General features: G+C 40.9%; 2 protein-coding genes across 2 annotated transcripts; both read right to left on the bottom strand.

Moving 5' to 3' along the window:
* Nucleotides 1-491: 491 nt before the first annotated feature.
* Nucleotides 492-1,547, bottom strand: LOC137065043 (galanin receptor 2a). The gene is given in 5 exon segments (XM_067436608.1): nucleotides 492-686; nucleotides 688-883; nucleotides 885-1,050; nucleotides 1,053-1,400; nucleotides 1,511-1,547. Coding segments are annotated over 5 exon segments (942 nt in total).
* Nucleotides 1,548-3,930: 2,383 nt separating this feature from the next.
* Nucleotides 3,931-5,841, bottom strand: pthlhb (parathyroid hormone-like hormone b). The gene is made up of 3 exons (XM_067436915.1): nucleotides 5,659-5,841; nucleotides 5,115-5,215; nucleotides 3,931-4,822 (listed from the first exon to the last, which is right to left on the bottom strand). Exons 2-3 carry the CDS (start codon nucleotides 5,201-5,203, stop codon nucleotides 4,423-4,425), a joined length of 489 nt encoding a protein of 162 aa, XP_067293016.1. The 5' UTR covers nucleotides 5,204-5,215; nucleotides 5,659-5,841; the 3' UTR covers nucleotides 3,931-4,422.
* Nucleotides 5,842-26,864: the final 21,023 nt, after the last annotated feature.

Here is a 26,864-nt window from a genome sequence, read left to right as displayed (position 1 = left end):
GTCTTAAGGAAATCAGAGCTTTCTGTCCTTTCACTGCAGCTAGGCAGCTAACACTTTGACATATAAAAAAGTTAATAAAGAGATTGTAAGACTAATTAATATCAATTGAGCGGTCTAGTTCACATTTCCTGAAGAGACACAACCCCTTTATATGATGAATATATTGAATTTAAGCTTATTCACATTTAACCATGACATTGATCAGCTTTCAAGGTGGTCCTGCTAATTGGCCGAACAGCTTTTGTGCTTTTTAAAGTGCTTTCTGTGTGCTGTGCTTCATACATTGCTGTACTATGAACAACAGACAGTGCCTGCAAAAATTTTCTAATGTGATAATGTGACCGCACCTTTAGTGACTGGTAGATCATTACCAGTATATGTCACAGCTACACCAACTTTCTCAGAGTATTGTAGATATCTTTGAACCAAACAAACCAAGCTCTCAAATTTACATTTAACATGTTCTAATTTTAAAAAAAATATCTGGATCCTCAGAAACTCTCCATTACGCTAACAATCTGCGTATGCACCCGTTTCCTATTGCATCTGAACAGCCAGTCTTTCTTCCGCCTGTAGTGTTTGGACACCAGAACGTAGAGGACGGGGTTCACGCAGGGGTGCAGATACTGGAGAACCGTGCAGGTGAAATGGAACATCTCCCATGAGCGTCCATGCAGGTAAAGTCCCTAAATACACACACAGCTCTAGAACATACCCCGGCAGCCAGCATAAGGAGTCCCATAATGTCCCAGCCACCAAAAACACCATGAGAGATGCCCTCCGTGTGTTTCAGGTGCTGGCGGGAGACATAACAGGCCTCTTGTGCAGGAAAAGAGCTATATGCCCCGAGTTGACAGCGATAACCAGCATTGGTATGAGATTACAGCACAAATTGGCTGGGAGCAACCGGGTAGTGATGTTCCTGGGTAGTCGGCAGGCAAACAGTTCAGTTCAAACCTGGGTCTCAGCTTTCCTTAATGGCGAATATACGCAAAGGCAGACTTATAAAGAAGCTCCGAGCCCAGACCAGAATAAATATTAGGACCACCCCATGGTTGGGGCACGGTAGGGGTTGGTGATGATCATGGCACGAACCATAGACACGGTGCACAGGGAGTATGTGCTGGCAGCCAGGGAGAACCCCAGCAGAAACTGATAGACCTTGCAGGTCGTGTTGCCTAGAGGCCAGGAGAAACTGATCGCGGAGTAGATGGTGAAGGGGATGAGGAGAAGTGTGAGGAAATCGGCCAAAGCCATGCTGAGGAGAAGAACGTCCAGGCGGTTTTTATGAAGGTTCTTGTGTTTCGCGAAGAGGGAGAAGACCAGCAGGTTGGCACAGAAACCAATGCCCACTATGATGCCACAAGTGGAAGCAAAGATCACTAGGTGTTAGTGGCTGCCTATTTGCAACAATGGCAAAACAAATAATATATGTTTAATTCTTTTTTTTTGTGAATTCTTAAAGGGATAGTTTACCCTAAAATGAAAAATTCTGGCATCCTTTACTCACCCCCATGTCGTTCCAAACCCAAATGACTTTCGTTCATCTTCAGAACACAAATTATGTTTTTTTGAGGTACTGAAATCTCTGATTTCACCAAAAACATCTTCATTGAAGATGAGCGAAAGTCTTACGGGTGAGTAATTCATGACAGAATTGTCATTTTCCTGGGTAAACTATCATTATTATCATACCTAAATATAATTTTAAAATCTATTTAAAAGGTAAATATTTTGAAATACTTTTAATTAATTTTGATATACAAAACATTATTATTATTTCTCAAATTAAGTTGACCATACATTTTTCCACAGTGCACTGAAAATATGTTTAGTGATAAATTATATAGTAAATTTTTTTTTATTTGTTAATAAAATACTAATTCATTTGATATATTGTTAGAATAAAATGATTAACTCATCATCTGAGACGTTCAGTTAGATAGCCGTGTATTCGCAAAGATAATATATCTGCGCATTCAGATAAGGTTCAACAAGTCATTTTATTTTAGAGATTAAACTAATTGTGTAGATAAATTAATAGAAAAAATATGGGCTAATCTTCCCTAATACTTCCATTCAAATAAGTGCCATTTACAGAGACAAAAAATGACATAAAAACGTCCATTTATCAATAAAGTCTCCTACTGCAAATGATTGGAAAAGCAACTTGTTGCAGAAGATTTTATGTAGAGCATAGACTGAATGACATCTTTCAATGAATGTCAGTCTGTACCTCCTGGTCTTCCATCTCATTCTCTGATTGGAGGCTTATTGATTTGGGATTTATCTGTGGGCTTCTGTCCTGTGGTTAATGAGTCTTTAAGGCATGTGATCCTAAAGCACTCGCAGGAAGTTGACAGAAGGTTGCGTTTACCTCTCCGTCCATTAGCATGTGCAGTGAAAGGTGTATAATTGTTGTTAGAGCCATTTTTGTGTCTTTATTTGCCTGGTATTTGCCTTCTGATCACAGACACACGACCGCACATTGATTGATTATTCCACCGTCCTCAGTCACTTATTGTAAAAAAATTGTGTTGGTTTTTGTTGGTTTAACTTAAAAAAAAGTAAGTAACCTGGTTGCTCGAAAATTTTGAGTTTATTGAACTTAAAAATTTGAGTTGATACAAGGAAGGACATTTGTTTAATAAATAGGAACTCAAAATATTATTGTATCTGAACCACATAAAAAATGGATAAATCCTGAAAATAGTACTATTTGGCATGTTTCACTTTGTCATCAGAAATAAAACACACACAATTACCCAATATGCTTACACAATCTGTTAATAATATTTTAATAAAGGTTGTCGAATCTCAAAAAAAAAAAATTTGTATTAACTCAAAATTTTAATTTCAAAGAACTCACAATTTTAAGGCAACCAGGTAACTTTTTTCTAAATAATTTTTTACAGTCAGGGGTGGTAAGTACTCAAGTAAAAATACTTTGATACTTTACTTAAGTATTTTTTTCGGGGATCTGTACTTTACTTGAGTATATTTTATTTGCATCTACTTTTACTCTTACTCCACTACAATATTAAAGGCAAAGTTTACTTTTTACTCCAATACATTTCCCCATGCCCGCTCCAAGTATTAAGTATTTATTGCACTTGATTTCCAAACCGGTCTGGTCATTCATGGATGATCCAGTCGGGTATAGACTTGGAAAAGCTGACAAGTCAGGTTTGCCACACTAACGTTAGCTCAGTGTTTCCCCAACTTTTTTATTTTGCGGCACACAATTTACTATGAAAACATCAGTAACATTTTACAATACAGGTGCACTATTATAGTTCATGTCTAATGCACAGATAATCATGAGTTAATGTATTACTAATGAAGAACTAAACCATTTATTAATGATTTCTGCATCAGCAACTAATGAACATTCTCTATGATTAATAGATTAAGTAATATATGAATTGCTATTAATTAAATATGACATCATTAATTCCCTAATAACATATTACATGAACTAATAATGTAAAGCATTGCATATCAGTCCCAAAAGATTTTATCTGCTTATTGATATTTACAGTTAATTTGAATATTTACTTTTTACTTTCGGTACTTGAGTACGTTTTAAATCTGATACTTTTGTACTTTTAGTCAAGTGATGTTTGAATGGGGGACTTTCTACTTTTACTGGAGTATTTTTTTATTTAGGTATATATACTTTCACTCGAGTATAACTTTTGAGTACTTTTACCACCTCTGTTTACAGTGTAGTAGAAACAGCTACTTAACCCATATTGATAGAGGAAGTAAGTGGCCCCTTGCTTGCATAGACAGAAAACTGCAATTATAGTGGTGCGAATTATGAGAATGAATGTGGTGTTCTCTCTTTTCAGCTTTATTGTATATTGCTCAATTTATTTGTTGAAAATAGCAGAACATTAACTAAAGTAAAAGAAAAGCTGTGTAATAGAACGTAGAAGATAGAAAAATACTTAATGTAGACCAGCACAACTATCTAAAGTGCATTTGAAACTCACATCAAAATCAGCAGCATTGAGATACATTCAGGAAATAAATATTCCAATCAAATAAATTAAATATTACACACAAATTCTGACTGAATGAATACTTTTAAAACAGGCTACTCTAAATGTAACATATGCACATTAGTTTGTATATGAAGCATATTCTACTTTATAATATAAAATTGTTTAGAGAGTTTATAATAAAGGCAAAGGCCTTTATTGTGAATGCAAAATAAAGTGGGTTCTCAAAAGAGTCCTCATATCCCATGCCGTGGTCAAACAGTCTTTAACATCAGGATGTTTTAAAGGTGCGTTCGCTGACGCGGAAGTCTGATCATGTGACCACATTATGTAATTTGCATAAAGTCTGCTTCCTTTTCATTGTCAATAATGTTGCTTCAAGTCCCTTCAGCCTTGTCGTGTCCAGGCTTTCTTATCAGTCTCTCATTGGTGTTTGCATATGGGAGACACACCCCCTGTCTTTCCTCCTCTCCGGGTCTCTCGATCTTCCCGAGCCCATCTTCCTCTTCCTCTTCGTCACAGCTTTCAGTGGCTGTTCACCATATCTCAGGGTCTTGCTGGTCTCTTGCGGGAGGTTGTCTCTCATCCCTATAGTCTCTATTTGAAAGCTCAGAGGGAAGTTTTTGGTGCTGCCGATGGGTTTGGGACAGTGGACGGTGGACCACAGCGGGGTCTGGACGCTTCCTTCGCTCTGATATGGGGATATGGCCGTGTGTACCTGCTCAAAAAGTTCCTGTATCAACGTGCGCCTCTTCCACTCGTGCAGAGATCGGCCCCTGTCGTGCATCATCTGAGCGTGACCTACTGAACGTCGCCTGGGACAAAGAGAGACAACATGTTTCAAACTGACTTTAACCTCAAGTCACATACAAAGATTTTGCCATTTGACTGTTTACAGGGGAAAAAACATGCTTTATTAGGACAATCCGACTTAAACTGCGTGCAGAGCAGTGCATTTATTTAGCATTGGCCTCCTAAAAATGTAGAGCCCCGTTTCTTCTGTTACCAGCAGATGGCAGTCTCAGCAGGTCTGAAAGTGTGTCTTGAGATCTTGCAGAAATCACAGAAATACTGGTGATGATGATCTCTAGTATCATCATGACTTACTGTCTGTTGTTGAGAGTGTTAGTGGGTCTGGATTGGACTGGTATCAGGACAGTTAACAGGAACACAGCAAACCCCCAATGCCTCAACATACTGCTGGACAACTGAACACAGGAGACAAAACAGCATCAAGTCATTTGAATTAGAACATATTTTAATATTTTACTAGGCATATTAGTCTTAAAAAAAAAAAAAAAAAAAAAAAAAAAAAATATATATATATATATATATATATATATATATATATATATAATAAAACTATTTAAAATATATATTTTTATTATAAAATAAAAAAATTGCCTATACAGTATATATATATGAGAGAGAGAGAGAGAGAGAGAGAGCAAAATATAATACAAAATTCAAAATTTACTATTATACTTATATTTAGTCTTATATAATTTGTAAATCTGAATAATTTTAATTTCAATATAATATAATTTTCCACTTCTGCATTATATATATATATATACACACACACACATACACATGCATTGTAATACATTGCATTGGTGTTGTAAGGCTTCAACATTGATAATATACTCACATGTAATGCCACTGCTCAGTAGATCAGTTATTGCTGCATGTTTCTGCCACCCGGCTGGATGTGTTACAGCTGCTGAAGCCCAACATGTATCTGTCTGTTCAATAAACCAGGAGCATCAGCTGCTGCTCTAAATCAAGCATGTTGGTATGTCCAAAGTCCACCAGTCCAGAATATAAACTCTTCATATGTCTCCTTCCAGAGTGTTTGAAGGAATGAACGCAGAGAGAGAGAGAGAGAGAGAGAGAGAGAGAGAGAGAGAGAGAGAGAGAGAGAGAGAGAGAGAGGGCCCGAGCGATGGGCGTTAGATTTATTGCAACGGTGAGTCGTGTAAGTCCCCTTTGCTGTTCACTGCAAACTGGTATGGACAGCAAGCGTTACAGCAGAGAAAATTATTGCGCACTGCACACTTGTCTGTGTGTGTGTCTGCTGCCCATGACTGCCAAAGTGTATACGAGACTGACAAACCACACACACACACACACACACACACACACACACACACACACACACACACACACACACGCGCACACACACACGCGCACACACCTTCATTGGAAAGAGGGTAATGTGCTGGTCTCTCTATTTCTCTCAACACTTATGAAGGGCTCAGGTTAAGCCAGAAGGGGCAGCATTTGACGAATAATCGTCCAGTGAGCTCTTATCTGAACTTTTGATTAAAGGGGTCGTATTAGGGGACGTTTTTTTATAGCTGTTTGTCCATGTAAACAGTCTGCAAAGTTATGTCCTTGGCACAAGTTTCTCCAACACTTGCCTTAAATGCCTCGTATGTTGTATCCAATACTCACCGGTTATGGTTTTAGAGATATCGAAACTAAATCAGCATTCAGACAGAGGGTGAAAACAGGTGCTGCAACAACATAAATTAAAAATAATGTGTTTTTTACCATTTTATTAGTAGACCTATTCTAGTAGACTGCCTGAACAAAATTATGAACCTGTAAATGAACATAATATGGTTCCTTTAAATTTTCTGACTTAACTGTTTATTAGTTATTAAATCAAAAAGTTTTTTGGCTTTTAGAATGGATATGTTAGCCTTACTCTTATCTATAAGCTCCAAAACAAGGGCAAAATTCACATTTAGAAGAAATAAGCGTTCAAAATCAATTATTTGGATGATATCACTCTGCAATTAAGCTTCTCATCAGATTTTCTGTCCAATCAAATGCTCTCTAGAATCTAAATTCCGCCCCCTAAATTATAAACAGACGTTTTCGGTTACTTGTTCACACATTTACTATTTTCTATATGACACATAATGCACTATATAGGGGATAGGGAACGATCAGACAGTGCACTATATAGGGGATAGGGAACGATCAGACAGTGCACTATATAGGGGATAGGGAACGATCAGACAGTGCACTATATAGGGGATAGGGAACGATCAGGCAGTGCACTATGTAGGGGATAGGGAACGATCAGGCAGTGCACTATGTAGGGGATAGGGAACGATCAGGCAGTGCACTATGTAGGGGATAGGGAACGATCAGGCAGTGCACTATGTAGGGGATAGGGAACGATCAGGCAGTGCACTATATAGGGGATGGGGAACGATCAGACAGTGCACTATATAGGGGATAGGGAACGATCAGGCAGTGCACTATGTAGGGGATAGGGAACGATCAGGCAGTGCACTATGTAGGGGATAGGGAACGATCAGGCAGTGCACTATGTAGGGGATAGGGAACGATCAGGCAGTGCACTATATAGGGGATGGGGAACGATCAGACAGTGCACTATATAGGGGATAGGGAACGATCAGGCAGTACACTATGTAGGGAATAGGGAACGATCAGGCAGTGCACTATGTAGGGGATAGGGAACAATCAGGCAGTGCATTATATAGGGGATAGGGAACGATCAGACAGTGCACTATATAGGGGATAGGGAACGATCAGACAGTGCACTATGTAGGGGATAGGGAACGATCAGACAGTGCACTATATAGGGGATAGGGAACGATCAGACAGTGCACTATATAGGGGATAGGGAACGATCAGACAGTGCACTATGTAGGGGATAGGGAACGATCAGACAGTGCACTATGTAGGGGATAGTGAACGATCAGGCAGTGCACTATATAGGGGATAGGGAACGATCAGACAGTTCACTATATAGGGGATAGGGAATGATCAGACAGTGTACTATATAGGGGATAGGGAACGACCAGACAGTGCACTATATAGGGGATAGGGAACGATCAGACAGTTCACTAAATAGGGGTTAGGGAACGATCAGACAGTGCACTATATAGGGGATAGGGAATGATCAAACAGTGCACTATATAGGGGATAGGGAACGATCAGACAGTGAGTGATTTTCCGGAGTGACACTTGCGCTATATTTGCAAACTTTATCACAGCTGAAGTTAAATAAATGCAATATTTTTCAAATACACAGATGTTTCAGAAGACATTTTCATTCAATACTACTGCTTAATACAGCATCTTTTTGTATAAGAATAAAGTTCAATATTTAAACCTACACTACCAATGAAGTGGGGTCTATTTTTTTATTAGTTTTAGTTTGATAAACATGACAATATAACATCGTGACTACATAAAACGCAGTTTTACTGTTATAAACAAACATGATTTGTGAGCATTAGTTTAACTAAAGGTGTTAAAGTAAACTGCATTGGCTGTATTAGCCGGCTGCTCTCGAATCACTCTTATGGTACTTTGTTGACATACGTCACAGTCACGTGCCGTCGGCGCTGCCTCAAGTCGGGCAAAATTTCTAACCGGCATGCAGTGCTTAGAGTCAGCCACCGATTGGTCTGCGCATCGCTGTGTGAAGTCAAACAAGCCTGATAGCACAGAGCGGATCATGTGATCGAGTCGGACCAGAGTCACGACAGCACAGAGCGGATCATGTGATCGAGTCGGTCCAGAGTCACGACAGCACAGAGCGGATCATGTGATAGAGTCGGTCCAGAGTCACGACAGCACAGAGCGGATCATGTGATCGAGTCGGTCCAGAGTCACGACAGCACAGAACGGATCATGTGATCGAGTCGGTCCAGAGTCACGACAGCACAGAGCGGATCATGTGATCGAGTCGGTCCAGAGTCACGACAGCACAGAGCGGATCATGTGATCGAGTCGGTCCAGAGACTCGACAGCTCAGAGCGGATCATGTGATCGAGTCGGTCCAGAGACTCGACAGCACAGAGCGGATCATGTGATCGAGTCGGTCCCGAGACTCGACAGCACAGAGCGGATCATGTGATCGAGTCGGTCCAGAGTCACGACAGCACAGAGCGGATCATGTGATCGAGTCGGTCCAGAGACACGACCGCACAGAGTGGATCATGTGATCGAGTCGGTCCAGAGTCACGACAGTACAGAGCGGATCATGTGATCGAGTCGGTCCAGAGTCACGACAGCACAGAGCGGATCATGTGATCGAGTCGGTCCAGAGACACGACAGCACAGAGCGGATCATGTGATCGAGTCGGTCCAGAGACACGACAGCACAGAGCGGATCATGTGATCGAGTCGGACCAGAGTCACGACAGCACAGATCGGATCATGTGATCGAGTCCAGAGTCATGACAGCACAGAGCGGATCATGTGATCGAGTCGGTCCAGAGACACGACAGCACAGAGCGGATCATGTGATTGAGTCGGTCCAGAGACTCGACAGCTCAGAGCGGATCATGTGATCGATTCGGTCCAGAGACACGACAGCACAGAGCGGATCATGTGATCGAGTCGGCCCAGAGACACGACAGCACAGAGCGGATCATGTGATCGAGTCGGCCCAGAGTCACGACAGCACAGAGCGGATCATGTGATCGAGTCGGTCCAGAGACTCGACAGCTCAGAGCGGATCATGTGATCGAGTCGGTCCAGAGTCACGACAGCACAGAGCGGATCATGTGATCGAGTCGGTCCAGAGACACGACAGCACAGAGTGGATCATGTGATCGAGTCGGTCCAGAGTCACGACAGCACAGAGCAGATCATGTGATCGAGTCGGTCCAGAGTCACGACAGCACAGAGCGGATCATGTGATCGAGTCGGTCCAGAGTCACGACAGCACAGAGCGGATCATGTGATCGAGTCGGTCCAGAGACACGACAGCACAGAGCGGATCATGTGATCGAGTCGGTCCAGAGTCACGACAGCACAGAGCGGATCATGTGATCGAGTCGGTCCAGAGTCACGACAGCAGAGCGGATCATGTGATCGAGTCGGTCCAGAGACTCGACAGCACAGAGCGGATCATGTGATCGAGTCGGTCCAGAGACACGACAGCAGAGCGGATCATGTGATCGAGTCGGTCCGCGGATCATGTGATCGAGTCGGTCCAGAGACACGACAGCACAGAGCGGATCATGTGATCGAGTCGGTCCAGAGACTCGACAGCACAGAGCGGATCATGTGATCGAGTCGGCCCAGAGTCACGACAGCACAGAGCGGATCATGTGATCGAGTCGGTCCAGAGACTCGACAGCTCAGAGCGGATCATGTGATCGAGTCGGTCCAGAGACTTGACAGCACAGAGCGGATCATGTGATCGAGTCGGTCCAGAGACTTGACAGCACAGAGCGGATCATGTGATCGAGTCGGTCCCGAGACTTGACAGCACAGAGCGGATCATGTGATCGAGTCGGTCCAGAGACACGACAGCACAGAGCGGATCATGTGATCGAGTCGGTCCAGAGACTCGACAGCACAGAGCGGATCATGTGATCGAATCGGTCCAGAGACTCGACAGCTCAGAGCGGATCATGTGATCGAGTCGGTCCAGAGTCACGACAGCACAGAGCGGATCATGTGATCGAGTCGGTCCAGAGTCACGACAGCACAGAGCGGATCATGTGATCGAGTCGGTCCAGAGACACGACAGCACAGAGCGGATCATGTGATCGAGTCGGTCCAGAGACACGACAGCACAGAGCGGATCATGTGATCGAGTCGGACCAGAGTCACGACAGCACAGATCGGATCATGTGATCGAGTCCAGAGTCATGACAGCACAGAGCGGATCATGTGATCGAGTCGGTCCAGAGTCACAACAGTACAGAGCGGATCATGTGATCGAGTCGGTCCAGAGTCACGACAGCACAGAGCGGATCATGTGATCGAGTCGATCCAGAGACACGACAGCACAGAGCGGATCATGTGATAGAGTCGGTCCAGAGTCACGACAGCACAGAGCGGATCATGTGATCGAGTCGGTCCAGAGTCACGACAGCACAGAGCGGATCATGTGATCGAGTCAGTCCAGAGACACAACAGCTCAGAGCGGATCATGTGATCGAGTCGGTCCAGAGTCACGACAGCACAGAGCGGATCATGTGATCGAGTCGGTCCAGAGTCACGACAGCACAGAGCGGATCATGTGATCGAGTCGGTCCAGAGACTTGACAGCACAGAGCGGATCATGTGATCGAGTCGGTCCAGAGTCACGACAGCTCAGAGCGGATCATGTGATCGAGTCGGTCCAGAGTCACGACAGCACAGAGCGGATCATGTGATCGAGTCGGTCCAGAGACTTGACAGCACAGAGCGGATCATGTGTTCGAGTCGGTCCAGAGACTTGACAGCACAGAGCGGATCATGTGATCGAGTCGGTCCAGAGACTGGACAGCACAGAGCGGATCATGTGATCGAGTCGGTCCAGAGACACGACAGCACAGAGCGGATCATGTGATCGAGTCGGTCCAGAGACTCGACAGCACAGAGCGGATCATGTGATCGAATCGGTCCAGAGACTCGACAGCTCAGAGCGGATCATGTGATCGAGTCGGTCCAGAGTCACGACAGTACAGAGCGGATCATGTGATCGAGTCGGTCCAGAGATACGACAGCACAGAGCGGATCATGTGATCAAGTCGGTTCAGAGACACGACAGCACAGAGCGGATCATGTGATCAAGTCGGTCCAGAGTCACGACAGCATATCGAGTCTGTCCTTTTAACGTATGACACAAATTTGAATTATTTCCTGAAAGCCCATAAAATGGACAAGTGATACTTCTACTCTACCAACACTAAAACATAGGCTGCATTATTTTGAACACCTAACATCGGTCTTTTACTTTTCATGGAAATTCTGTGTGAGAGTTTGGAGGAACATTATAGCTCATAACGGAGACCATGAGACCCTCCCCTCCTAAAACATGGGTGAAGCTGGGTGAAGAAAGTAAACAGCTTTGGCTGACCACTGTCCCAAGAGATTATGACCATAACCTCAGTGAAATCAAGCCTGTGGGTGGGTCTGCTCGCCTCCTAAGCAAACGTAATGGTCAAGGTGGTTTTCGGAGAGCCCACAAAATAGTGCCGCTTCATTTATAGGCCTCGGGGCAAAGAGGTTCACAACATAACTAATGCTCATCAACTACAAATTAGTTCTGTGCGACACTAAAATATTCCATATATTTCCATGTTTATGAGGCAGCGCGTACATTGGAAAATAAACCGACTTACACAACCATTCAAAAGTTTGGGTTTTTTGAAAGAAATTAGTAGTTTTATTCAGCAAGGATGCATTAAACGGATCAAAAGTGACAGTAAAGACATTTATAATGTTAGACACATTTTCTGTTTCAAATAAATGCTGTTCTTCTGACCTTTCTATTCATCAAAGAATCCTGGAAAAAATGTTTTCCATAAAAGATGAAGCAGCAGGACTTTTTTCAACAATGATGATAATAAGAAATGCTTCTTAAGCAGAAAATCAGCATATTAGAATGATTTCTGAAGAATCATGTGACAAATGTGAATAAAGTAAATTAAAAAATATATTAAAAAAGAATGTTTTTTTAATAAAATAAATGCAGCTTTGGTGAGAGAGCCTTTTTCCAAAAAATCTTACTGACCACAAACATTTCAGATTCAGATTTTTTGAAGGGCAGTGTTCATTACACAAAACCACTATGGCTTTAAAGACTTAAAATATGTGCAGTTTCAGTAGGGACTACTCTTATGATATATATTGTTTTTATTGTGTTTTTGTCTATACGCTGTCATGACTAGCACACAAGAACTTAAAGATTGTAAAGATTCTTCAGAAAGTTCTCTTTTATTAAAAACAATTTACTTAATTTAGCTTTTGCAAGTTTTTACACAGATTTTTAAATTTCACATATGGAATTAAAGTAAAGTCTACTTAAAATTAACAAAGAAAATAAGTAACTTTCATTTGCCCAGTGAATGTCTGAGTAATTTTTACACTGTAAAAAAATACATCAACCAGTACCATCAACTTAGAAGTTTAAGTAATTTCAACTTAAATTACATTACACTCATTAAAAAAAGTGATAAATCTTGTATAACATAATTATTTTGGAAAATGCTTAACTTATTTTGATTATTTAAAAAACGTGTTGTCATAACTTATTGATCATGTAATTTTTTTTACAGTGTACTTAGTTTCAAGTATTTTACTTAAATAATATATAACATTATATATAGACTTAACGCTTTTAAGTGTATGCTTTATTTAGTACATCCAAAGTCCCTTTAAAACAAGTCATTTTACTCGGCGGCCATCTTTGAAACGCCTCTCGGGCATGCATGATCTTTTTGAATGGGGAAACCAAAATTATTCACCAACCTTATGATTCAATTTCATATTTGAAATCACCAATGAAATCTGACAATAACTCATAAATTTTGTTTCTAAATGCTCAAATTATGACAAAAAACCCTGCATTTTTCAGCCTGACCAAAGCTAATGCGCAGGCACAGACCTAAACGTGTGTGTCAGAACCACTGATCTGTATGATAGATCAGTGGTCAGAACACTGGCTGTTTCTATAGCAACCGGAGCTTCTAATGGCAGCTGCAGTGATGCGATGAATTTACTAATCAATGATTGGCTGTTTCATTTAGAAGGCGGGGCTTATTCGCCATATTGGAGTTTGCACTTTCTCCCATTCATAAGTAATCGGAGTGCAAAGTCTTTATATATATAATGTCTTTGGTACATCTAAGGAAATAATACGGTAGATATTGTGTAGACAACAGAAGTAGTATAGTATACCCTGAACACAGATCTCAACACTTGGTACACAATAATGGTTACATTCCATCATTTGAATGTGTCATTGAGTATAAAGGAACTTACAAAACAGCAGAATTTACGAAACCTAACAACAAAAGCAATAATAAAACAGTGTAAAACTGGAAAACATTGGAAAAAAAATCAACCTTTAATTATGCATGCTCCCCAGTGCATGATGGGAACACCAGCATCAGAAAAGTTAAGTAGGTTTTACTTAATTTTATAATCTTGATATTTATGCTTTAATTTCTAAAAACTAAATTAAGTGCTAATATAGAATTAACTTTGTTTTTACAATTTTAACTAACTTACTTTTTACTTCCCCACATAATTGTGGGGAAAAGAACAGCACACAAGTTTGGAACATGAGGGGCAGTGACCGAATTTATGACAAATTTGTCTTCAGATTTTCAATATTTTGTAGGATGAACAATTTACACCTTTTAACACACTGTAATTCTATCTCAGCCTCATTTGTCAAATAAAACGATGAAATATGTTTTTTTAATCTCCTAAAAAACATATCACTGACTCAAAAAAAACCATAGACAAAAATGAATCTGAAGGGCTGTAAAGAACCTTTATGTAGCTGTGCAGTGAAAGTGCATTTGGTCTCACGAATCCTTCATGTTCCTTCTTTCTTCTCAGTAGACTTAAACTACTGAGAAATGTTTTGTTTTTATTTCTAGTCAGTGACAGCATCGTCTAGCAATGTTCAAAAGGGCTTGACTCATCCATACTAATGTCAAAAGCCCTGCGTTTTTTTATTAGAAATTGTTTAACTGTCAGGGCTTGAGTTTCCTTTCCGCTTCCAGCGTACTCCTGCTTTGTTCTCGCGTTTGTTTGTTTTATCATGTAACCTTGCAGGAACACATGACACGATTTATTCCATTTGACCAGAAGTTTGTAGCAAAAAAATTCCAGCGAACCGCTGCATAGTGAATTCTGCTACCGAGGAAAGTCTCAAATTTTTGCGGTCTTCTCCGTGAAATTGTTAAATGAAGAAAACATGTCATTTAACACCTTGTCAGTTCCCCCATAGACCACTGGCACTTGACCTTCTCAGCACTTGGACAAACTTTGATATGACACCTGTAGTCAAACGCCACTCTTAAGTGAATCGCGGGACATTTGAGAAACATGCAAGGTCTGGTCCGACCCAGCCACCCAGTATGCCATCGAACTGTGAGATTATTAAGACTGATGTCCCCAGCGAGGCCAATATTTTTTGTTCTACTGCAGAGCGTCGGCAATTTATCATCCAAACATCCCACAGGTTTGTGTTGTGTAGGTACTTTTGGATCTAGTCCGGTGGGTTTGATTCGGTGCCAGAGAAAACATGGCCGCCTTGCCAACAGGCCGTTTAGAGCCCGAGCTGTGAAAGCCTGTCTGAGGGTTCCAGTAAATCCTTCTGCTAGCAGGTAAGAAGTTTGGAAAGCGACGAGGCAGCTCCCAAACCCCCAACACACCTCCCACCGCTGATCTCCATAAGCAGAGCTTCATTTAGGTCACTATTGTTAGACAAACTGACTTGTGTTATTTCATTCATTTATGCTCACATTGCATCGACATATGACGGCACCTCAAGGATTTATTCACAGAGAAGAGTATTCACAGGAACTGTATTCAAATATTCAACACCAGGGGCCGCAGAAAGGACACACGTGTGTTCTCAATAAAAACTATAGGTGAAACTTGTCAAAGTCAAATCTGATGTGTTCCTGAGTTTACAAAGCATACAAAGGAGCTTTCACTTGTGAAATGTTTTGTTTCAGCTTTTATTGCATATTTCAATTTAATTGTGTATAATGTATATAAAAGTACTTTGGTGCCTTGCATTCTGCCAAATTAAATTAAATATTTAGAGTACGTACAGTGAGGAAAATAAGTATTTGAACACCCTGCTATTTTGCAAGTTCTCCCACTTAGAAATCATGGAGGGGTCAAAAACACAGAGTTTGAGCTCCCTTCAAAGATTTTCTATTGGTTTTAAGTCTGGAGACTGGCTAGGCCACGCCAGAACCTTGATATGCTTCTTACAGAGCCACTCCTTGAATATCTTGGCTGTGCTTTGGGTCATTATCATGTTGGAAGACCCAGCTTCGACCCATCTTCAATGCTCTAACTGAGGGAAGGAGATTGTTCCCCAAAATCTTGCAATACATGGCCCTGGTCATCCTCTCCTTAATACATTGCAGTCACCCTATCCCATGTGCAGAAAAACACCCCCACAGCATGATGCTACCTCCCCCATGCTTGGTGTTCTTCGGATGGTACTCATCATTCTTCTTCCTCCAGACACGTTTAATTATGATCAAAAAGTTATATTTTGGTCTCATTTGACCACATGACTTTCTCCCATGACTCCTCTGGATCATCCAAATGTTCATTGACAAACTTAAGACGGGCCTGGACATGTGCTGGTTTAAGCAGGGGAACCTTCCGTGCCATGAATGATTTCAAACCATGACGTCTTAGTGTATTACTAACAGTAACCTTGGAAACGGTGGTCCCAGCTCTTTTCAGGTCATTGACCAGCTCCTCCGTGTAGTTCTGGGCTGATTTATCTCCTTTCTTAGGATCATTGAGAGCCCACGAGGTGAGATCTTGCATGGAGCCCCAGTCCGAGGGAGATTGACAGTCATGTTTAGATTCTTTCATTTTCTAATGATTGCTCCAACAGTGGACCTTTTTTCACCAAACTGCTTGACAATTTACCCGTAGCCCTTTCCAGTCTTGTGGAGGTGTACAATTTTGTCTCTAGTGTCTTTGGACAGGTCTTTGGCCTTGGCCATGTTAGTAGTTGGATTCTTACTGATTGTATGGGGTGGACAGGTGTCTTTATTCAGCTAACGACCTCAAACAGGTGCATCTAATTTAGGATAACTTCTAGCTGATAGACAGCTGTTCAAATACTTATTTGCATTTGTATCATACAAATAAATAGTTAAAAAATCATATACTGGAATTTAAGTATTTTCTTTTTTTTAGATTATGTCTCTCACAGTGGACATGCACCTACGATGACAATTTCAGACCCCTCCGTGATTTATTAGTTGGAGAACTTGCAAAATAGCAGGGTGTTCAAATACTTATTTTCCTCACAGTATATACAAAATATTTTCCTATAGGTCAACAAGTTGCCCTTTTTGTAATTCTTGAAAAAATATATATTCATTTCTTCTAAAAGGCAATTCAAAACTGTACTATGTACGTACCAAGCTCTACATAATAGACAATAAAGGCGATTTCAGAGATGAAGGTAAATGCTTTCATGTCGTCGAGCAGGTGCCATCCCATGTGGTCTGTCAACATTTCAGCGGTCAGCAAACCGCCTACAAAAACATGTTTCGATTTTATCTAATCGTCTGGAGGGAAAGCCCTTCCAGTAAATGCTTGGTTAGTTTAGCCCTCCACCATCCAGCCATACATAAAATATACAAATATTTACTGCATAATGGAGGTGAATGGGAGGTGTCCTTCTAAAGACCCACACGTATCCCAGAATCCCATGCGGCAGGGCAGATGAGTGATATGCCACAGGTAAAATGCATGAAAAAGTGCTGTGTTCGTGCTGGAACAACGGGGACCGGAAGGTGAACTGCTGAGGGGCTTCTTCAGATTTTGGGGATCATACATCATGGGTCTCAATGCCTGTTGACCTCAGTCCACTGAGCTGAAGGTGTGTGGGGGGGTTTAGGAGAAGGCACACCAAGGCTGTGTGTGCCGCCACACAGTAAGGCCTTTTGCTGGCTGCCATGGCGATGGCGACCGCAGAATTGCCATGTTTACTTAAAAGCTAGTGCATAAGAGAACAGCAGACCACCGGCAGCCGCCACCCGCCGGCACTGGGCAAGGGCTCCGGCTCATCTTTGTTGAAAATGGCTCAGGAACCTGCTGCCTGCACAGGGCCAACCTAAATTTAGCAACAAACTGAAAAACCCTCCTCATTCTTAAAAAGCTGTTTAAGTTTCCAGACCGAGAGGGTTCAGTGAGGGACAGGAATGGTCTGAGAGACGCGTTCTGTCTCGTTGCAGGTGGCGATCGAGCGCTTCGGCCCACGGGCTCGGTCAAGACTTGTGATTGTGCTTCCTGCGATGTAATATCACATAAAACATGTCAGCGCGAGGTTAAACATGTTCAGAATGGGTTACGTTTAAAAGTAACATAAAAATAGCATTATTTTTGGTGTAGGCGTATTGATTTAGAGCAGTGTGTGAATTATATAATGAGTTTCTGAGGGACCAAAAGATTTGTTGTCGAAAGAGATTTTCATTGAGCATCAATCACAGTTTCAGTATCCCTAGTAGTTACCTGAACTTACATTATTTTCCTTATAGACACCATGTGTTGAGAAATACCAGTAAATCTGTTCTGGCAATGACATTGCAGGTAAATGGACATGTTGATGCTAGCCGTAAGATTACCGCTGTGACCATCTGCTTTGAGAAAAATTATCCACCCTCTTTTAAGAAAAGAGCAAGTGAGGCTATTGTAACTTGAATGTGTTCCAGTTATTTTAGCTAAACAAAAACTGTAATGCTTCTTGATATAGATATACTTCTATGATCTAAAAAAGTAAAAATGGCAAAGTTATTGTTTGTTCAAAATAAATTTTCTAATGGAGAAAATGGGAATGGGATGTCAGCAATGCAATGCATTGTGGGATTTTAGTATACAGATGTTTTAGTAGATATATAGTCTATATAGTAGAGAGCGAGTGAATGTAGATGTTTTTGTTAATATTATCTGACTTGAGAACATGAATGAAGATCGCCTGTTGTAATGCAATGGGAAAACGTATAGAGTGCAATTTTCATTAATCGGAAGTTACATGCATTCAAAGAAAAATAGCTTACTTCCGTGTTGCAAAATTAGGCGGATAGTTCTGGTGGAGATGACGCAATCACTTCTCACTGTTTACAATACCCATTTTTGCATTCAGAAAACACATTTTGAACTTCCACTTTGCAATATATCATCCTAAACGAGCCCATGTGTCCTACTGTTGCTATGCCTACTTCGAATGTGACATGACCGCAAAAATCTTTTGGTGGCAAGTAAGAACAAGTGTGCTGCACACGTCCTGAAAAGTGAAGCCAAAACATTTTGATTGCCCCCCTGGTGGCTGAATGCAGTATAGCTCATAAACCCCACCCTCACCATGTAATCGAATGGGACGTGAGCCAAATTAAAAAAACAATTCAATTACACTTCAAATATTTTTTTTCTAAAGATGGTTTCTGCCTTTTTAGGTAGTTCTCATCACACATGTGTATGTTTGTGTTTGTTTTTCCGGTAAGCTTGATTTAGTTCGTTTTTTGATGCTATAAAAAGGGTTAAGACAGCTGTCCTTGCATTTGAGTTTGGGCAAGACCTTGACACTGTGCAAAATCTGGCTCTTAACCGGGATATTTTGGCTTCATTTTTCTGCGATGGAAGGAAGGAGACGTGTCGTCTGTTTTTCTTTAAAGTCTATTGTTGAAAAACATGCGCTCTGACTAATTGAAAATCTAATTTTGTGATATATTTGTGTGAATAATATGTAAAGAGTTAAAAAATAACAACATTGTCTACAATTTGTCAATGTACCATCCAGCACCGCTCTGTTGTTGCTGGTTACCTCATCAGGAACACATAGTTTTTGCGTCTTTTTGGAGAAAATAAGTTTTCTAGTTTGTAATATAACTTTTGAAGTGACTAATACTCTGTTATGTTGGCCTACATGATATGTATTTAAATTGGTTTATTATATGTACTTTTAAGACACAAAATCCTTTCCCTGTGGAAGCACCCTAATATGGGGTCCAAAACTGGCTTTCACAAAGTTATACTAAGCAGTTATAATGTTGAGGATTATTCCTGTAATAATGGAGTATTGAAACACCCAGCCAAACTCAATTCATGTTAACTTCCCTGTGTGGGCCAGACCTGTGCATTGGGACAGTAGGTGGATTTCTCTTCAGGTGCTTGGGTAATTGTGCTTGGCATAAACTGCCGGTTCTTTGTGTCGGCCCGCATGAATAGGATCCTTAAGGTGGAATTCCTGTGCTAACATGGGGAAGTCACAATATACACGGTCATATGACCAGACGGCCCCCATGGATTGGTTGGGTGGAAAACGTCCAACCGGCACACAGTAGGTGGGCGTGGGTGGCGACGTTGCCCTTGTGCCCACTCAAGGCCCCATAAAAACACCTGACAGTTCATATTGCCTTTGAGTACAGCCCAGTATTGACACGAGCTGACCTCCGTCAACATCAGCCAAACAAAACAGCAAAAATTCACATAATAATTGAACAAATAAATGGAGGACTTGTTTGGCACGCCGTTCATAAAGAGCAGGACTGGCAGGCTTCAGGAAAAGGAGTCTCACATTCTCTGTATTGAGAGTTGACATCGAGGTGTGTGTCCTTTAAGCACAGTTTGGACTGTCAACAGGGGAAATATACTGTACTAGGTTTTTCCAAGCCAGGACAAATCTATTCAGCGCCTGTGAAAAGCTGCCTCTCGATCAGCACCACACCAAAGGCCTGATTCTAATTAGCCATGAATACAAACCTTTGAGACGCTGCTTGTTGTAAGAGTAACGTCCACGTGTCTCTTCATGCTCTACACAGAGGCGGTGACATGTTGTTACTACACACTTAAGGCCCTGTTTACACCTGGTATTAAGATGCGTTTTGGATGATCGGATCACAAGCAGACGAGGGAGACACATTCCTGTCTCTTTTGTCCACTTTCAACCACTTCTGTCCTGATTTCTTCGAGGGGAGGGTCTATGGGTGGGTAAATGTATGTGTTTATTTCCAGATCTTTCAGTCTAATGGAAAAAATAAGCTTGTGCAATAGAGCGATTCGGGTATGACGTCACTTTGCAGGACAACCGGCAGTTCGCGTCGCACTGGTTCCCTCGAGGAAAAACCCAATATTTCTCCATAGGCTTTTGGATTATCGCAAAAAACAAGCTCTGTGATCAACACAAGTTAATGATACTTACACACGTTTTTTCATTATCACAGATGAACGCAACTTTAATGAATTTTGAAGCCTAAATGCAGTCGCCAGACGTAAAAAGCTAAAGTTAGGCTATAAAAGGACTACACAGCGGTCGCTCGATTTCAACGTGACCATCACTAAGCTTCCCGACAACTCTTTCAGTTTTTATCTCAAAACATTTCCCTAAAACGTTTGAGTTAGAATAGAGCACAATTAATGAGCATTACGAAGCTATAAAAACGTTTATCTGTTCAGCATGATTATGGTTAATCTCATCGACAGCCTCGGTAGTCACCTTTATCCACTTGTTAGCAACCGCCTTTTTCATATGTTGCGGCAATACTGATGTATTTTATGTCGTAGAATAAAACGTGAAAGTGCTTGTGTTCAGGACAAACCTCAGCCATTTAGCCAAAATCACATTACAAAAAACCTCAATGGGGGGGTTCAAAACCCTCAAAACTTTGGGACGATGGAACCGGAAGTGCTAAAATGCTGACTCGCTTCCGCATTTTGGCCTACAAAGTGATATCATAACTACACCACTTCATTTACATATGAGCGATGGAAAAACACGCAGGGAGCATCAGCTTTATTTTCGGCTCTGACAGCTGCGAGACCATCCGAACAATGTGAGTGTGTGTTAGAAATCAGGAATGGAGAGAGAACATTGAGCTTGGGATGTTTTTCCTCTACAAACCAAACTTGGGTCTCCAGCCGACAAAGTTGAAATCCCATCTGGCAAGAACACTTCCCATAATGTTTAGCATTAGGTCAGTAGTCAGAGAGTAAAGTGGACACAACGTTTTAGACCCCATTTACTCCTTTACTCAGCGCCGTCTACTTGTGATCCGATCTTAAAACCAGGTGCAAACGGGACCAAAAACACTCTCACATCTCTTTTGTTTATTGCAGTTGATATTGCTACAGTATGTATAATGTGACTGTCATTCATGTTTTTAAAACATTTAATCACAAATGGACAAACAGACCGTCCCCGCCTCAGCATTGGAGTCAGTGTTGCTGTGTTGAGCTGGTCGAGATGCTCAAACAAACAGAGCAATGTTTTGAAAGCACCACAGAGCCACAGTGTTTACACTTGTAAGGCAAAATCAACCTACAAACGGCTTACTTATAGTTGTCTCTGCATAATAACATAGAAATACCACACACTTCACCTTTAAGAAAAGATCAGAATGAGTTCTAGATCTCAAACATTTTGAAAATACCTCTCAAATCCTTCACAGAGAAAGCATTTTATGTTAAAATATGGTTATAAGCCACAAACCATATGAAAATTTCAGCTTTTACATACGCTGGCAGTGGTTGCGTGACGGACAGGGTAAACTGCGTGCTGAAAAGTACTGCAGTCTCTCAGTGAAAGATAAGTGTAAGCTGCCCGTTTTTGCATTTTGCAGCATTCATTTCCTGTTGTCAACATGCAGTTAAACCTCTGCCAATGCAACATTCGTCAAAAGACAATTGCGTTTCAAGATAATCACATTTTGATCACTGAAACCTAAGAACATGTTGACATTAGACATCCAAAATATGACTGACTGCCATCTTGCAGATGCTGTTACTTCAGTGTTCACAATGCATAAGCATTCTCATATTCCATCATTAAACAAAAATGTACAGTAAATACAATTCGAAGATTGTTGGATTTGGAAAACGTACACGCTTGGACAGTTTATCCGTTTGAACATGTCATCACCCTGCTACAGTTTACACTGCATTCCTTTTTCAAAACCACTTTTATACACCCCGATGTTGATAATTGCCTAGTTTCTCTCAGATCCCTTTCCTGAGGGCACCACTGTTATGCTTTAAAAGACACTTTTATGTGGTGCTTGGCCGGAGGACTGTTTTCTGTATAAATGAAATACAATAAAGACAGAGAGGGTGTTTCTTAAGAGCTCAACATTTTCAAAGTTTCCCTCTCTGCTTTTCACTGGCAGAGCTCTCTTGGAAAGCTTTAACTGAAGATTAAGCGTTAAAATCTGTGTGGTTTTGGGCACCGTTGCCATAATTCAGCTATATCCCAGAAACATAAGCGTGGGGCGAAATCACCAGCCCTCGCAACGGAGATCCAGGGTGCCCTAAACCACACCGAGTTGGAATCCAGGAAGACCAGACAGTGGTCAAAACCAACACCTAGATCCACACCCGCACACAAGCTCAAGTTCATTATGCGCGTGGAGACCGTGAACCTGAGATGAGTGGAACGGAGCCCGGATCAGTTCAAGAGATATTTGGACAAAGAATAAAAAAAAGATCGATTGGAAACTCCTGAAGAAGCCACGTTAAGCCCTTCTTTTTCTTTTTGTTCAAAGTTTTACTCATGTCACCCATTTCATTTGGTCTGGGCCACTTATCGTACCCAATGGCATTTTAACACCGAACCTAAAGGCATTGGGAAATGCTCACAACCTGATTGGTTGGCTTTTATATTTTACAACAGAACTTACAAAACATCCAAAGCAATGCTGTGTGCAGCTATATGTGCTTGTTGTATATGCATAGCTACATATGATGGTATTTTGACCATCTGAGAACAATTCATTGAAGAGCTTATAAAGTGTGTAAAGGAGTCAAAACAGCAGCAGGAATCCAAGAGCTACGTGGTTATAATGGCTGTATCAAACTGTGATAAGCAACATTGGGACTATGATGAGAAAAACAGGTGCTTGAGCTTTCTGTCCTATTTAAGGTGACGTCTTGTGACATCATGTCCTGTTTTTGGTTTGTTTAGATGTATTCATTCCGTGTTACTTTCATATTTCAGTCAAACCGCCCCAGAGTTCGTTTGGAAGTGGAACGAGTCTAATCTTAACCGCTTGTCTGGTTCAGATGGCAGCGTTCGCACTCATTCGCATGAGCGGCGCTAACAGAGCAATCGCACCAGGGTACGCTTTGATCCAACCAAACATGGCAAGTGTGAACACACCTATAAAGGCTGATTTATACTTCTGCGTTAAACTTACTGTGTGTAGGATGCATAGCCCACGGCGTACCCTGACCTGCACCTCTCCAAAAATACGTGTCAATTCTACGTGGATCAAAAGCGCTGTGATTGGTCTGCTAGAACCCCTCCCTCAGGTTGCATTTCCGCTTTCGACAAAACTACAGTGAAAACAAAGATGGACCAAGTTGAGGAGCAACTGGCCGAGGAAGTCAAAAAATATGTCCATCTGTACGACACATCTTCGATAAACCACGAAGACACCCATATGGCAAATAATTTGAGCATAGACTTCTCCGCTACATACACAACAAACTGCTTCTTCTTCAACTTTTGCTTTGCTACTGTGGGTTACACCATCAACATGTCCCTGGACACTGCCTACTAGCTGTCTGCATGTGTAATTGCACGTCGAAGCGGACAACGTCGCTGTATAAATAAAGACCAACGCGTTACCTATGCTGCAGGTCAGACGCAGATGTTTAAATCAGCCTTTAATGCCATTCAAAGATTTAAAGAAAAGATGGTGATTTTTAGCCATCTTTGAGGAAGCATGGTCATCTGAAAATAAATATTATTTTAGATGCAGAGCAAGCGTTTTGACAAGAAAATGCAACGATTTTTCTTTAACGTGCAGTGTTTAAAATAAGGCCAGGAGCATGCATCATAAGAAAGTAAATAGGATGAATTTAGAGTTCATGTTGACTTAAGACTATTACTGGCTTGACATGTGCATTTCATCTGTGCTTACTTTACAGTGCTGTATACTTTGTACTTCTCCATGTGTGTCATACCACAAGAACAGATTTGTACCGGATTTGCTGCTAAATACGGTCCATTTGACCTTATGTGTCTGTCCTGCTACAGTAGAGCCTGCTGGTCTAATAAGGCTTATGCTGCCATCTTTAGGATGTTATGCTGTAATTCCTCTATGTTGACTTAATCTTCCACAATAGAACGATTTAGTTTTACAGTGTACATCTTTTTTGTCTAACATTTGAATGCTTTTAGGGAACATATAACAAATACACTGGTATTCCAACAGATAGATTCCCTTAAAAAAATAATTATGTAAAGCCTGACATAATAATGAAATAGTAAAAAAAAAAAAACTGTTTTCATTTAAATGTAAGAGTTTACTATACCTGTATTTTATGTTTTGTATCATATCTGATACATCAGGCTTTTTATGGCCTATATAGTACGATATAGTGAGAATATGGTGCTCATACTCAAGAAGGAAAAAACACATCAGGCTCAAACTGAGCAAAAACGTGCAATTTGGTGAAGATCTTGTCATTTATATGGCCTTAAAAGATCAAATTCTGATAACTTATAATGTAAATAAATGAGATTTACAATATAGCATATACTTGCATAAAATGCATATCAAAATCAATATGTGAATATTCAGTCCAGGAATGTTGATTTTGAAATATTACTCACAATATCAAAGTTATTCTTATGCTTACTTAATGAAAATCAGTAAAGATGTTAGGCGGGTTAAAGCTCCTTCATGCTTAAAAAAAATTACATGATTTTTTAAAACACTGATTCTGAATCATGTATTTTTCGTTAAAGGGATAGTTCACCCAAAAATTTCAATTACCCCATGATTTACTCACTAGGGGCCCTATTTTAACGATCTGAAACGCGAGTGTCAAAGCGCGGAGCGCAAGTAACTTTGTGGGCGGGTCTCGGCGCTGTTGCTATTTTCCCGGCGGGATAAATGGCTCTTGCGCCCGGCGCAAATCTAAAATGGGTTGGTCTGAAGTAGCTTCATTATTCATAGGTGTGTTTTGGGCGTAACGTGAATAAACCAATCAGAGCGTCATCCAACATTCCCTGTAAAAGCAGCTGCGCAAGTTCCATTATGGGTCGCTATTATTATGGCGTATTTACCAGGCGCACGCCAGGAGCGGTTCACAGCCGACGTGACTGATGTTCTTGAAGAGCAGTGAAAGACAGAGAAGTTGTGTTGTATTGGGATGGGAGAAACCCACCCGAAATAGCGTTGGTTAAACAGGCGTCAAACAGTTTTTCAGTCGATTTTTTTTCCTGGTTCTTGACGGACAAACCAATCTGTCAGATGTCCTTATATACATATATGTCTTGCCACTATTGGGCAAACAGGTCTGATCCTTAATTTCTACAATTAGCCTGAATCATTTGTAAGCTAGATTTATGCCTATTTTTTCACATCTTCGTGGCACACCACAATGATTTCCGTCATCTCATGTGTTAATATTTTTTTAGTGTAACAATTTATGATTTGCAAAAATAACTGTTGCATCTGTGTAGATTACATGAGCAAAGTGTATGCGCGTTGTGCACGCTATACATTATGGTCAAGCATGCGCCCTTAAAATAGCATAATGAACAACACGCAACGCGCCACTGACTTTAGACTGGGTTTTTTCTGGTCAGTGGCGCAATTGTTTAATGCAGCCTTTCTCAAAGTGGGTGCCGCAGCACACTGGGGTGCCCCGTGACTGTGTCAGGGGTGCCGCCAAAAAATTACGTTGGCTAAAAATAAATAATAATAATAATCTGAAATTTCATATATAGAATATATTTGAATTTACATAAATACATTCTTCTTCTTTTTAACCCTTTCGCACGTATGATCACACATTCACGCATGTGATTAGAACGGTCAGTGCATCACGTTCATCAAATGTGCTTTCGCGTTGGCTTGCACTGAGCCAGAGACAGGCGCGCTCAGAGCTGTCATATATCACAACTTTTTAGTGTTTTCAGCCACATAATGTTTATTTTAGGTTTCAAACATATACGTACTAAAAAAAACAATACATTTAGAGTTTGTAAAATACACAATGATGAAAAATGAAGAGGCAATAATAATCCTTTGCATTATAATTAGTTTTATTCATATCAGATACACATTGTGTAAGTAACTTTAAAGTTTACTCTATTCTTCTACCAGTTCACCTGCCACTTACTTTTATGTATTTTGGGAGAATTCACGTCTTGTAACTTAAATCTAACAGATCCGATTTTCTGAACTGCGCCTGCGGCGGCGATGGCGGCGCCCATCGTGCATACAGCTCAACTAACGCGATCATTATAAAGTTGTTTAAACGACAAAACACTGCCACTTGTATATATTTGACAATCGGAATATCAGATATTCCAGGCCATATCTAAAAAAATTGTGAATATTTTGAATAAAAAAGGAA

The sequence above is a fragment of the Pseudorasbora parva genome, chromosome 25 (assembly GCF_024679245.1).
Source record: "Pseudorasbora parva isolate DD20220531a chromosome 25, ASM2467924v1, whole genome shotgun sequence".
NCBI lineage: Eukaryota > Metazoa > Chordata > Actinopteri > Cypriniformes > Gobionidae > Pseudorasbora > Pseudorasbora parva.
Note: the sequence above shows the minus strand (reverse complement) of the source record. Positions and strands in the feature narration are given on the sequence as shown.

Coding starts and splice junctions, on each gene's coding strand:
- pthlhb (XM_067436915.1), bottom strand. CDS start 5,203: ATGTTGAGGCATTGGGGGTTTGCTGTGTTCCTGTTAACTGTCCTGATA. Junction 4,823..5,114: donor AACACTCTCAACAACAGACA/GTAAGTCATGAT, acceptor TCTTTGTCCCAG/GCGACGTTCAGTAGGTCACG.